The sequence below is a fragment of the Coffea arabica genome, chromosome 4c (assembly GCF_036785885.1).
Source record: "Coffea arabica cultivar ET-39 chromosome 4c, Coffea Arabica ET-39 HiFi, whole genome shotgun sequence".
In the NCBI taxonomy this organism is placed as follows: domain Eukaryota; kingdom Viridiplantae; phylum Streptophyta; class Magnoliopsida; order Gentianales; family Rubiaceae; genus Coffea; species Coffea arabica.
Genome location: NC_092316.1, coordinates 2745371 through 2758668, shown reverse-complemented (window position 1 = coordinate 2758668; position 13298 = coordinate 2745371). Strand labels below are relative to the sequence as shown.

At 37.0% G+C, this 13298-nt stretch overlaps 1 protein-coding gene across 1 annotated transcript; it reads right to left on the bottom strand.

Moving 5' to 3' along the window:
• Window positions 1-219: 219 nt before the first annotated feature.
• On the bottom strand, window positions 220-13091 carry LOC113739589 (N-terminal acetyltransferase A complex auxiliary subunit NAA15-like). The gene is made up of 26 exons (XM_027266856.2): window positions 12839-13091; window positions 11887-11965; window positions 10540-10622; window positions 10277-10426; window positions 9643-9758; window positions 8465-8570; window positions 7195-7266; window positions 6976-7091; window positions 6666-6798; window positions 6170-6247; window positions 5984-6037; window positions 5813-5883; window positions 5284-5338; window positions 5096-5191; window positions 3870-3998; window positions 3653-3735; window positions 3342-3572; window positions 2933-3065; window positions 2747-2854; window positions 2488-2619; window positions 2206-2262; window positions 1959-2056; window positions 1793-1851; window positions 1578-1689; window positions 1354-1454; window positions 220-1002 (listed from the first exon to the last, which is right to left on the bottom strand). The coding sequence occupies exons 1-26, from the start codon at window positions 12887-12889 to the stop codon at window positions 776-778; spliced, it is 2730 nt and encodes a 909-aa protein (XP_027122657.1). The 5' UTR covers window positions 12890-13091; the 3' UTR covers window positions 220-775.
• Window positions 13092-13298: the final 207 nt, after the last annotated feature.

Here is a 13298-nt window from a genome sequence, read left to right as displayed (position 1 = left end):
AATGAAAGACTCGAAAGGAAAACCTCGCAGGTTACTGCATGTTTTCATGGGGTAGCCGTGCTCAGAGGCAAATGGATCTGCTGATAAGGAGGCACCCTGTCTTCCCAATCTTCGTTTATCTCACCAGAGTTCTTGACGGGCACTCGGTCTCTCAAGAATGTAGAGCGAAGGGCGGTTTGGGCTATTTTACCCAGGCGGAATAAAAAGTGAAGTGCAGACTGCAGAGGAAACTGAATATATTGCCTTGTGTGAATTTCTTGGCTACAAATCTCAAATGTCTTACTTTATGAGGTAAGGACAAAATTTTCTTACATGCAGTAGCATTTATACATTAAAAATGTGAATGAAATTGGGAAGTACAACATGCTCTTCAAATTGCTATGACTATCGAGAGTATCCTGCTTATAATAAACTAGAACCAGTGACCAGTCAATTCCAAGCGAGCCACTTCAATTGAAAAGTTGCTCATTATGTTGGCAACAGAAGACTCGGAATCTCGGCCTCAACAGCTCACCGTCAAATAGCTAATATAGCGCGCAAGTTCTACCATATTACATTCGGAGCGGTTCACGCACATTCTCAAGGAAATCATATAATTACTGTGCAGAGGTCAAAGTGGGGCACAATGAAAAGGTCCTAAACCAACAGCAAAACTCCCAGCTATTTGCACAAAAATCAAAAATTAGCACCCTGGATATTTCTCCTCCTTGAAACGGTAATCCAACGTCTCAAAAGGATGCGTTATCAGCCAGACAAAAACCATCTAACTGCCAGGTTAGCTGAGTACAAGACTTGAATGTAGTTGGCCAGCCAAATCCTTAGACCCTTCTGATTTCTCCAGGTTTCCATTCGTCGAAAATTCAGTGGCATGGGGATTTACTGTACCTGCATTTTCAGAGGTTTCCTCTGTTTGGTGATGAGCCAATTTTGTGATAGCAGAACACTTTTTGCCTCCGAAGTATGTAGAATATGGAAAATATTCAGCACAGCGTAATTTCCATCCTGCCAAACGAACATATGTAAAACAAGTTCAGCACTAGATGCTTCTGATTCTTTCTGAACCACATAGCCATGCGTTATACATATTCTGACGCATGAAACTTCCACGTCCTTGCATCAGGCAATAACAAGGCCAAGGATAAATTATATTTAAACATGATACAACATCAGAATGAATGCAACCAAAAACCAGACAAGATAACTTAGATTCAAGTAATAGATTCCCATGCAACTAAACTGCGGACTGATAAGCTAATTACAAGTGTCCTATACCCTCATCTCTTCAAGCAAGCAGGATTTAAATATCTGTTACTGAAGTCAAGATAATGCAAGAGACATGGGATGAAGACTTACGCAAGGCTGCATCTTGATCATCAAATATTTTCTCTAGCACACTGTGAACAGCAATACAATCTATGAGCTTCCATTTCCTCGCCGGTCCAAGAAGTCCTTTTCTGATCAACGGAAAACATGTGAGAGCTCCAACATGCAATAATCTAAAAGAAAGCAAAATACCATGCAAAACAGCATCATGGGAAAAAAATAAAAAATTATTCTGGGCTGTCGAGTGACATTACATTGACAAGGGTTCATTGATTGATTCTTCAATTAATTTGACAGCCTCATCCTTCTTGTTTGATTCCAAAACAAACAGCATTTCTGCTGCAGCTGCTCTATGCATCAAAGAATCTGCAGGACAAGGAACAAGAGAAAAAATTCCAGGTAATTATGGTATCATGTCATGTATTGTATATTGGACACTTCCAAGCAACAAGAGGTAGACAATGATGACCTTTATGTGTCTCAAAGAAAGAGGCATTAGCCTCCAGAAGAGATTTCTCGCGCAACTGACTGGAAAAAGTTAAAAAAAGATGGTAAGATACAAGTATCTAGCTGAAAGCCTGCAGCCACATACGAAAGGGGTGTGGTTAAAACAAACTTCAGAAGACAAAAAGTACCCATATGTCAGTCGCTCTTCTTCAATTGCAGCCCAGATGATCTTTTCAGCAGTTGTCACTGCAGCAGGCAAGGATCCTACTTTGTGAAAGAATTTTATCTGCGACAATTACACATGATATCACGATGGCAAGAAAACTAGGCCCTTCAGAACTCCAAACACTTGTTTGGATGTCTAGGTATATCATAAATCCCCAACAGAAACAGTCAAGAAGTCACATCAACTTATTAGATGTAACAACTACATACCAAGCAACGATGTGTGTCTGGATGGTCAGCATTCAACCGCAATAAATTCCTTACTGCCTGCATAAAATAAAGAAATTTCTTCATCCACTTACAATTCAACAAAAGGCAGATGAGCAGAGTACTGACCCAGTTAGGAAAGGGGCAGCAAAAAATAAAAATAAAAACTAGGGGAAAAGCTCAATAATGATTGCTTAAAAAATGTACGACATTTATATAACCCCTCCAAACACTTTTCTTTTTCCTATGTCCTCCTTTAAGATGTCTGAAAGAAAAATAGTCTACCTTCAAAGCACACAAGCGTTTCTGCTTTCTCATATGTACTTCAAAAGAGAGTACATGTGTCTCCAAGAAATCAGGTGAGTATTCCTGAAGAAGCTTCAAATACTTAGTTGCTTCAAGCAATGGATCTTCAACCTACAAAAGCGGTCCAAAATTACATCCTCTTGTTTATGAATACTTTTCCATTTGTCAATGACATTTGTCATAGCAACTTAAACATTTAACAAACCAGATAAATTTCACAGCACACAGGATGAATTACCTGCAATAACTTTTCACCGTGTGGATCTGGATCTACTGGTTTCACATGACGCTTCACAGATTTAGAGGCGTTACTGGCTTGTGATTCTTCCGTTTTAATTTCTGCCTCCTAAAAACAATTCAAGTATAATCAAAGTGCATATGCAAGAAACAGTTGTTATTAGCCACAGAAAGAAACACAGAATACTTTCTTAGCTCGCGCTTCTGCCTTCTTTTGTTTTTGCCTCAGTTTCTTTCTTTGAGAAGGTGGCAACTTCGACATCTCGTCATCTTCTTCAGCTGATGGCTTAGAAGGAGAATCATACAGCTTAATATAGCATCTGAATCAATTCAAAAAGCCATGAATATGTTAATTAGACATGAAAAATATTACAGTCGCTGGAGATTATAATTATTCAATGTATACTAGCCTTGCATAGAATACGAAAGCAAGACTATCGCTAAAATGAGAAGCTTGCATTAAGGTGTATCAATCAAACAGCCAACTTCCTAAAACCTCGTATTGTTTCACTGGCATAACCATGATGCAATAGAAACCTTCAACTTTGTTATCAAATGATCAGGAACTTAAGAATTAGGCTGATTAGAACCATTACCTGACAGCTCCAAAAGCTGCTTTACGAAAATAAGTATGTGAATGGAGCCTATCTTGAAATTTCAACATTTCAACATAAGTCCGGAGAGTCATTTTTCTTAAGCAATAGGAATGGAAATCAAATTGGTCTTCAACGATATCAGCATAGTGCTTTTCAACAGCTAAGAATTTCTTCAAAGCTCGTCCAAGGTCACCTTGCCGCAAGTAACTTTCACCTGATGCCAATTCATACCTACGATCAAAGATTAATTACCATAATCAAATATTCCAGAATTCCCAGAAATTATTGAAATAGTCTGAATAGAGGCAGACCACATGCACTGCATGTCATAGAGGTTGTTATGTTGCTCTCCATCTTTTGTGAATAATACAGCTGTTTTTTCTGCCAGAGTAACCTTCAAAGAAATGTCACAAGTCAACAGAATGATTCAACAATTGAGACCAAGAATCAACTTATAGCTTCAAAAATTAAGTAATATCTTTCCTTCTTCTGTAGAAAGTAGAAACGTTAGTCTTAAAAGCTTGTAACCTGATCAGCCTGCAGCATGCGTTTAACACATTCGCTATTAATATAGCGATCTGCAAGATCCATACACCTAGCTTCATCTGCCATTGCAGCAGCAGCTAAGAAGTCACCTGCATGTTTTAAAATCCTGCTCTGTTGTAGATAGAAAACCACGTAAGTAGCATAAAGAAAAAGCAAAATCTAAATCGAAAGCAAATGGATCCTAATTGGCACAAATTGAAGAAGATAGAAACCAGATAAAGAACAAAATAGTTGAAAGGCCTATAAATCAACATCAAAATAGTTGAAAGTGTCAGGTGGGCCAAAGTAGAAAGGCCTTGTACCTTAAGCACCCAAATGAAAAGTAAAGACCATGATCCATTCCAACTAAGAGCACATGTTTACACGAAATGCATTAGATTCATCACATCTATGCATTTGTGCAACCATAGCATGCACAGTTACCCATCTAATATAAACACATGATGAATCAAGACGTCCTTAGTATATAACATCGAATATTATTGTAGTTTAAGTGCAAAGGGACAAGAAACCAGCACCCTTCCAACAAACTGTCAGCCAATCAACATTTCAAGTTTCCAACAAACTTTTAGCAATGGTGAGCAACTTGTTGAATTATGCTTTAGAGCAAAGCTTGTATAGCATTTTTCTAGTCAACAAAACATGTATGTTATTCAGTACATTCTGCATATTTATTCTACAATAAACCAAGAAATCAACAAGGAATCAGCATTTAAAATCAGCAATTACTTATTAAGACTTGTGAAGGAAAAAGAAAAGAGTAATCTAGTGTCATGAAGATGTAAAAAACAGGTTCCAGCTATTTATCTGCTTTGATAAAGTCGAAAACCTCTCTATCTTCTACTAAAGGAATTAGCTTAGCATATTATATACGTGGATCATATCATTCCATTTCTTACTCCCTGCTGCAGTTATTATTCCAAACATCCACCTAACTTTATGAAAAAATGGTCTAATGTTTTTAGGTGCTTTACATTTAGTAACATGTATCCTAGTTGGATGAGCTACATGGAGCAAAGATTTGACTAAACAAACAGGATAATGGTAAAATATAATAATTTCTACAAGAAACAAACGTGATCATATCATCACAGCAAGATAAGTGAATGGGAACAAAATAGACATAAAACCCATAGACTATGGGCAATCAAAAATTCAAAATAAGCATCACAGCTATAAAATAACCTCTATGCACAGAGAAGACAAACCTTGACAGAGTACAAATCTATCGCAGTCGGAGTGTGTACTATAGCCTCATCAATTTTTGCTAGAGCAATATCTTGTTGATCACGTCTGTCATAGTGCTGCAATAATGAAGCTCCTTAGGAGATTTAGGAAGAAGCTTACATATGAAACAGAAAAGGATGTAAAAGATATTAAGGAGATCAATTGAAACCTGAGCTAAATAAAACAAGGCCCACATCAATGTAGAAGGTGGCTCTTTATCCAAGCTGCATGCACAGGAAAATACAAAACATGTTGATATGCACAAATTGATATGATAGCATAATTTTGTGCATATCAGGTATTCACTACCAGTCAAAGATAACCAATTAAGAAGGAAAATGAAGCTCCATAAGACACGACCAACATCTAGTTGTGGCATAAGCTTCACAATATCTTTCATTGACAACATCTTGACTTGTTATAATTAAAAAATAATTAGAGAATATGCACAGAAGCTCTAAGGACCAGAAATTTAAATCTGTAAAACTTGTTTTATTCTAGCATTATATATCTTAGAAGGTTAATTATCAGCTGTAGGGACCCTTTTCAGTGCTATATTCATCATTGAAAATTATTAAAAATAAAATACAACTGGTAATTACTCAAAACTGTGCAAGACTGAGAACTGAGTTCATGTGCCGAGTATCAAAAGGACTACAGCACAATACAAGATCTGCAATGACTTTTATAACCAATACCTCCCAGGATATCCACCACTTGTCTTAAGGGACAACTCCAACCCAAGAACTACATGTTCCAGGATATCTGCCTGTAGAAACAGGTAGTGAAATAGGTGTAAACACCAAGCAAGTGTATCAGAAAATAAATTTTTTCCTCTCAACAGGAAAGATTTCACAAGTACACCAAACCTTTCCAGGGTGATCATAGAGAGGGGATAGATCAGAAAATAATGAAGGAACCCCCTACAAATCAACCAAAGAGAGTATTTAAGCTACATAACCAAGATATGATTCAAGGTCAAGTATTACAACTCAAACGCCAGAAAAAGTTATCTAGCTAGTCAAAAAGTAACATGAAAAGATGAATTTCCATACCTTTGTTAAGAGAGGACGAATATAACTCTCTACCGCTTTCTGGAACTTTTCACCTTCAAGAAAATCCAGTGGGATTCTCTGGCATATGAAATTGAGAAATTAAAATGAAAGGAAGAAGCGAGGGGGAGTGGTGTGAAGTAGTTTTAACATTGATTCCAGAATGTCCTCAAGAAGTCCAGAAACCAGAAAATTGAAGAACAAAGAATCACAAAAGGGTCTATTTCTGCAAGGATAACAAGCAGAACTGGCTACATTTACCACATCACAAGCAATCTCAAAACGATCTACCTTGATAAGAATAGTTTGCAATTAACAAATTGTGCACAATAAGCGACATTTACCATATCAAAGCCAAATGAGAGTACTTTCCTATAAAGTTATCCTCCCAGGCATACAATCACCAAGTAAGATAACCTTCCAAGTTTTAGACAATGGACCAGATAAATCTTCAAGGCAGGCAAAAAATGTGAAGAGACAATGAAAGGAGCTATGTAACCTTAACAGCAGATGACTTGTTGTATTGCTGAGCAAGTGACTCGTACAATTCTTCTAACTGACCAATCTCATCTGATGAATAATGACCCTTTTCAGAAAAAAGCCCCAGGCATCTTTGTAACCCTTCATAATATCTGAAGAGCAGAAACACTAAAGGTATGACAAGCATCTCTTCGCATGTAATTATTGTCAGGAATATCATACGGCAAAATAAAAGCATATCATCCTCTGAAGTACAGTATCAAAGACAGGGAATAGATAGAAACCCAAAGAAAAGATGACTGTCAGACTTAAAGTCTAAAAGATAATACCTGTAATTGTCAGGATTCATGGAGAGCAGCAATCGGTACTCTTTTTCACCTTCTTCCAGAAAACCAAGCTTCGTCAGAAGAGAAACCTCTTGTTCCTTGTAGGCCAGTTTATCAACCTATAAATGTCATTCATAGAACACAATAAATTTTACAGATCTAACATACATGCTCTCTGCATCAACTAGCTACCGAACAAGAGTATCATACATACATACTTACAATTTTGGACTCTTTCTTGTGCAATTCCTCGAGAGCTCTCTCAAGAAGCCCACTCTCCTCAAGCAAAGATATCTGAAACAAGAAATCTCATGCATAAAATTACAGCCAAACACCATAAAGACAACAGATTCCAGTCAAATACCATAAAGACACTGACAAACGAGAAAACACAGACTATGCTATGCACCAGCATAAGAATACTTCCATCGCTATCAGCAAAATATGCCCAAAACCACAGGCCATACACACATTTCAATACTACGAGTTTCAAAGGGTAATTCCATAAATCATTTGGACCAATTCCACCAACACATCAGCAGTATACCTTTCTGTACTTAATACTCCCTCCGTCCCATAAACTTTGTCATGCTTTGGGAGTTGAACTTTTTATGCACAGTGCCATATGAACGTGAGCTTCAGCCTATTTTTCCAATTTTGCCACTCTTAAAGTAACTTTTGAAGACAAGATTGACATGTAGAGCCAACATTGATTACAAGAATTTACATCCCATTTAGAAGATTAAGTTTCATGCATGATTTCATATCTTGTATCTAGGCATGCGTATCTCACGGCAAAGCAAGTAATTTTGGTCTATAGCAAGTGAAGTTCAAGGGGTCCACCAATAAATCAAAAAAAAAAAGAAGAGAATCTTGGAGGGTAAAAAGTAGAAACAAGAGAAATTTTGCATCCCATATTGGGTGTGAGCCATACTTTGGGACAGCCCAAAAAGGAAAGCATAACAGTCTCAATGCGATGGAGGGAGTACTACTTTTGAAACTCTTCAAGTAGTGCATGGTCTTATATTAACTCTAGAAGGTAAATAAAGCTATGCTCCAGTTGAATCCTAATTCAACCAAGATAATGCAACTAAATACCGAAGTGCTGACAGTTCTTAAATCCCTAAAACGTGCAGTCAAAAGTACATCTTTTTGCAAAACCCAACCAACAAAAAACAACAAATCAATCCTAATTGCTTAGATTTTGGTGTAACAATTGTCAAAACCAAGAAGCGACTCAAGTAATAAACGAACAATCATATCATAAAAGTCCAAACCTTTATCAACATCTAGATTAGCAATTAGTTCAATTCCAACCATAACTCCAAAATCAGAAAGAATTAAGTTTATGAATGCACTATTGTGTTAGATTATGCACAATGGCTAACATGTACACCCGCAGTATGTTGGAAATACTGATAAAGACATAGCAACCCCAGAACGTAAAGGATACTCAACAAAATCATAAGTTATGTGGAGCCTGTACTATTACCTTGTACAAAAGCATTTCCCCATGCTCACAACGCTCATTATCTGGCGGATGATCATCATCCAGAGTTCCTTCATATGCTTCAAGGATTTCTGTGGCTTTTGATCCACTGATTTAAAAAAAAAAAAAAAAATTATATAGGCGTATGCATCAATACCAGAATTCCACCAGATACAACTAATTTCTGCTTAATTACATTCCAGCAATTATAAAACCAGATTACTTCACATAAGGGCAAATATCAGCAAGAGTCCCACTACCTTAACATGTAATCAGCTTAGGATAGATGGTAGTGTACAAACTTCTTGTACATACAAAGCACCATTAAAAAATTATCATTTCATCTACGAATAGATTTCTGAGAGATAAGCCAAGTTGCAACTCTCATGTCATACAATGTTTCAAAAGCATGGACACCCCCAAGTGATTCAGTAATAAAGGTTCAACATGCAGTGACTTGTGGAATTAGACCCATAATTACCAGATTTACGATACTTATACTATCAGTTCAAATGTCATATCACACCATTTCTCTGGCCATCTATCAGCAGAAGACGGTTGCTGTTTTTCCTATCTTCTTTGATAATCTAAACTCAAAAGATTTTTTGCCAACAAATTGTAGGGCTTGTATATAGAAACATGACAAATTCATCATGCCACATGCATAAGCTGAAAGCAGCAGCTCCAAAGTTAACCAACAAGTGCAGCCACCCAAAAAACAGAATAAAATACTGCATTACAAGTGTCACAGGCCACTCGTTCTGACCCCAATTTTTCGCAATCCTTTAGGGTATTTGGAAACACAACCCGTGACACAAGGAACCAACATCAATGCATGCAGCAAAAGGTAGAAAATTCAAAACATCAGGCTAAAACAAGCTGAGGTAACACCAAAAAGAACTCAGTTTTTATTTCTAGAACTGTCTTTTTAATATCTGCACAGATATGTTCCGGAACTGGAACAAGAGATTCCTAGATCGCAAAAGAATGCTTCATATTTCCTGTGGCTATATGAAACCATTCAACCACGTAGCTTGGAACTAATTGTGAGATTCTAAAACTGAACACTACAGAGGAGGCATAAGCAACTAAGCATCACAAGGCAAGAAGTCAAAATTTCTTATTGTTGATTTGCCTACAAAAAATGTACAGCCACGCAAAAAAAATAAAACTCAGTTTACTTTGAGTTCAAGTGATGGGCTACAGCAAAGCCTATCCAGTTCATGCGGTGGTTTGGTTTCAAAGTGAGCAGTCGTTGTCTTGTTTCCACAAAACCATCCAAATCACGCATTTGTGCCTGAAAGAAAAAGATATTTTTGAGAAGCTCTTACATAAAAACTAACAGGAGTAAAATAAGAAAAACACCATTGAGTCGTCAACACAACATTTTCATATATTTCTGTTATTTCTGTAAACTTATATCCATGCTAAGAAACCAAAGAATAACCAATTATAAAGAATCCACAAGGAGCAATCTAGTGGAACCAAATGAATGTGAAAATTATAACAACTAGCAGTACAAGATAAGCTCTGTAAAAAATAAGAAATATAAGGAAAGTAAATAAGTACAGGGGTTCCCTGCAACTGATGTACATCAATTTGCTTCTTTCTCAGAGTAGCACCAGCCATAGCAAAAGAGCCAGAAAACAATTCTTTGTGCAAAAATGAAATTTTATTAGGTAGAAATTTTAGGCTGCGCTTTAGATGAAGCATGCTACGACAAATAATTGAAACAAGTAACAATTTGTTAGTTGAAGGATGCTACCATTCATTAGGAAAATAAGTCACAAGAGCAAGAAGGTAAATCACTTCAACCTGTAAAAGAGACAGGTCACGAAGTATTTCAATGTTGTCAGGATCAATCCTAAGTGCATTACGGTAGCATTTGATTGCCTCCCTGTACTCTCTGTCAGACCGATACAGAAGACCATAAACATGCCAGCAAACGTGACTTTTAAGGTCATTCTGCAAAGAAGCAGCTTTCAATTTAGGGTACTACTAAAAAAATTTTGAAAGGAAGAGAAGACACAAAGTATCCAAATTATCACCCTAAAAGATTATAAGAATGTGTGTGCAACCTTCAAACCTCGTCGAACAAGTTCATAAGCTTCTGGTTTGCGGTCTAGGCAATTCAATGTCAATCCTTTCATCGAAAGCGTTTCTAGTAATATAAAGAAAAGACAGGTCATAAGACGAAGAAATCAAAAGCCAGACATTAGTATCAATGAAGGTAGATATTCAACTTAGAAGAACAAATTCCAAGCAACCAAATACAAAAAGCATGTCTTCAAGAAGAGTGAAAATTCCGTTATGGTTGGAGACAGTTGCAAAAGGCTCCTCACTTTTCTCACAGAAATCTATGTAATCAGCATTCAATCACTTAGTTTTTTAAATTTAAAAAAAAAAAAGAGTCAACAATAATGGTTCAGCAAAGGAAACAGTAAAGGACATATTCTGTGTCTTGTGCTTTTCAACTGAGGACAGAAAATGATCAGGAAAGAATTTCAGATATTCCCAAGTATAAGCTTGTGACAATTCAATATCCTGCTGGCCCTAGACATGATTATGCCGAAACATAAACTGTCTTAAGAAAATAAGTAAGAAAATAAGTGGAGACTAAGCTCATAGTTGTCGCAATTACACTATACACTCTTTCTGTTTTCTGACTTTTGAGTTTTTCCTTCATACATTAACTGATGCTTTTATTGCCTAACTGTTTATCAATACTTCTTTTCTGACAAGACACACACTGTAAAAGATTGCGTATGGTTATAAATGTTTACTTTGCAGCAGGTTCAGGACTAGAAGCTCAAGGTAAAAAGAAGCCAAGAGATTTTTGTCCTTGTCAAGAGCTCCACGAAAACCAGCAAAATTCTAGGTTCCTCTGAGTGATTGGTGTCTGTAAAAAGGGTAGGCAGAAATAGGAGGATCTAGGCTATGCATTTTTACCACAAGGTGGCTTCAAGAACAACATAATAGTCAAGTTTGTCTGCGAGACCAGGCTGGCTAAACCTCTAGCTCCTAAAATAAGGCAGAAAGGGCCTCTTTTAGAATTCTGCTACATCCAATATAAATCCCTTCTGCATTTCTTTTCTTGAATTCTTTTCCTAGCAGGGAGGGGTGGGATTCAAGAGATAGGGAAGGGGGAAGGGGGATTTGAACCTAGGACCTCTCATTCCTTGGCACCTAAACCTTAGCCACTAGACCAAGGCCTCATCGGCATAAAGTTAGTGTTTTGCTAGAGCAGTAAAACAATCATCTAATCATTTTTCTCTTTAAGCAATAAGCGAACTACAACAAAGAAAAGGAGAGAAGAAAATGATAAACCAATCAAATTTGAGAATACATACCAGTTACGTCATACTGATTCACATAATATATATACCACGAGCCTACTTCACATAAAAGGACAAGACTTGACATACCTCCATGATTGGGAAACTTCTTTAAAATTGAATCGGCTGCCTTCAACCCCTTTTTATACTGCTTCGTTTCATATGATTTCTGCATTGATTGAGCGACAAAAGTTAACTTGTACTCTAAATAGAACCTTCGTTCAACGAAAGGAGCAAAGGAGAAACAAGAGCATAAAATTTGAGAATATGAAGCTTGTAATCAGATTGATGATAATTGCAAAGGTCTTCAATGCATTCCTTCTTAAACAAATTCAAAATACAAAAAATGTTATCAAATCACAAGTGTCAACTAATTTGTGTTACAACCAAAAGCAACAACGAAAATCAGAAAAAAGTACCGCACAAACTCACCCTACACAAACTAGGCTGGGGAGGAAAGGATGTTAAAATCCATTTTGTAGATGAACTTTAACTCCAGAGGATCGATATTGAGAACAATTTACAATGTAAAAGGAGAGCGTTCCAACATTTTATGTAGGTTACTGATTAGTTCCGACAGACGGGCCCATCAATGAACTCAAGGGCAACAACTCAGCTAAGCAAAAACATCGTCTAACTAAAGAAAGAAAACAGATTCGAACTATTCACCTGTACAAGCATACAGGATACAACATAATCAAATACACAATAACTAGCACAAAATTCAACAAAACTCATCCCAACACATATTAAGCAAACATCTCAACGAGTCAAAAACAAATTTAACATCCAAAATGCAGCTGGCGAAATAAGATCTAAAGCTCAGCTTAGCTCTCAAACTTTCAGTGCAAGAGAATCCCACTTAATCGAAAGTAGAAAAGTCATAAGAATTCTTCGGATATCCAACAGTAAAACACCAAATAGTCAAAAGAATCCAAGCTAGTACTAAACCTAGGGTTTTAGCGGTGCAATTTTCAAAGATTGAAGTGAATAAGCTCCAGGTTACTTTCTAAAAAATGCTAACTGCAATCGGAGAACTTACCACAATCAATTTGAAGAGGTTACCCTCCCTAGAAGGAAGTGAGGTGCCCATGGCAGTTGAACACGAGAGAGGAAACCCCTGAGGGGAGAGACTGGGTGGCAAGAGACGAAAGAGGAATAGCTGATCGAAACTGGTAAGGTGGCAGTAGTATTTATAGGGCGCCGGAGGAAAAGAATAGACGACGGAGTATGAGTCTAAAAAATGGGAGGGAGGTGGCGTTTATCTACTGCAACCCTACTCAAGAGAGAGCACTGAGGCGAGCAATTTAGCAATACTCTTTTAAGACCGGCTGCTAAGCTAAACGCCGCTAGGGCTTTTCCGTAATTTCACTGCAATTGATCAAGCGGTTTCTTTTCGCGTTTCCATTCTTTTTCCTTTGACCATTTTACTAGCTTTTATTTTTTTTTTCCCCGGATTTATTTTTACATTATCTTTTTTTTTTTCCTTTTTTGTCACTGGG

Excerpts from the sequence above, each read along its gene's own strand:
- LOC113739589 (XM_027266856.2), bottom strand. The coding sequence starts at position 12,889 with ATGGGCACCTCACTTCCTTCTAGGGAGGGTAACCTCTTCAAATTGATT. Across the intron at positions 6,038-6,169 it reads TTCGTCCTCTCTTAACAAAG|GGGGTTCCTTCATTATTTTC; the intron begins GTATGGAAATTC and ends GTTGATTTGTAG. Across the intron at positions 1,690-1,792 it reads TTTCTTTGAGACACATAAAG|ATTCTTTGATGCATAGAGCA; the intron begins GTCATCATTGTC and ends CTTGTCCTGCAG.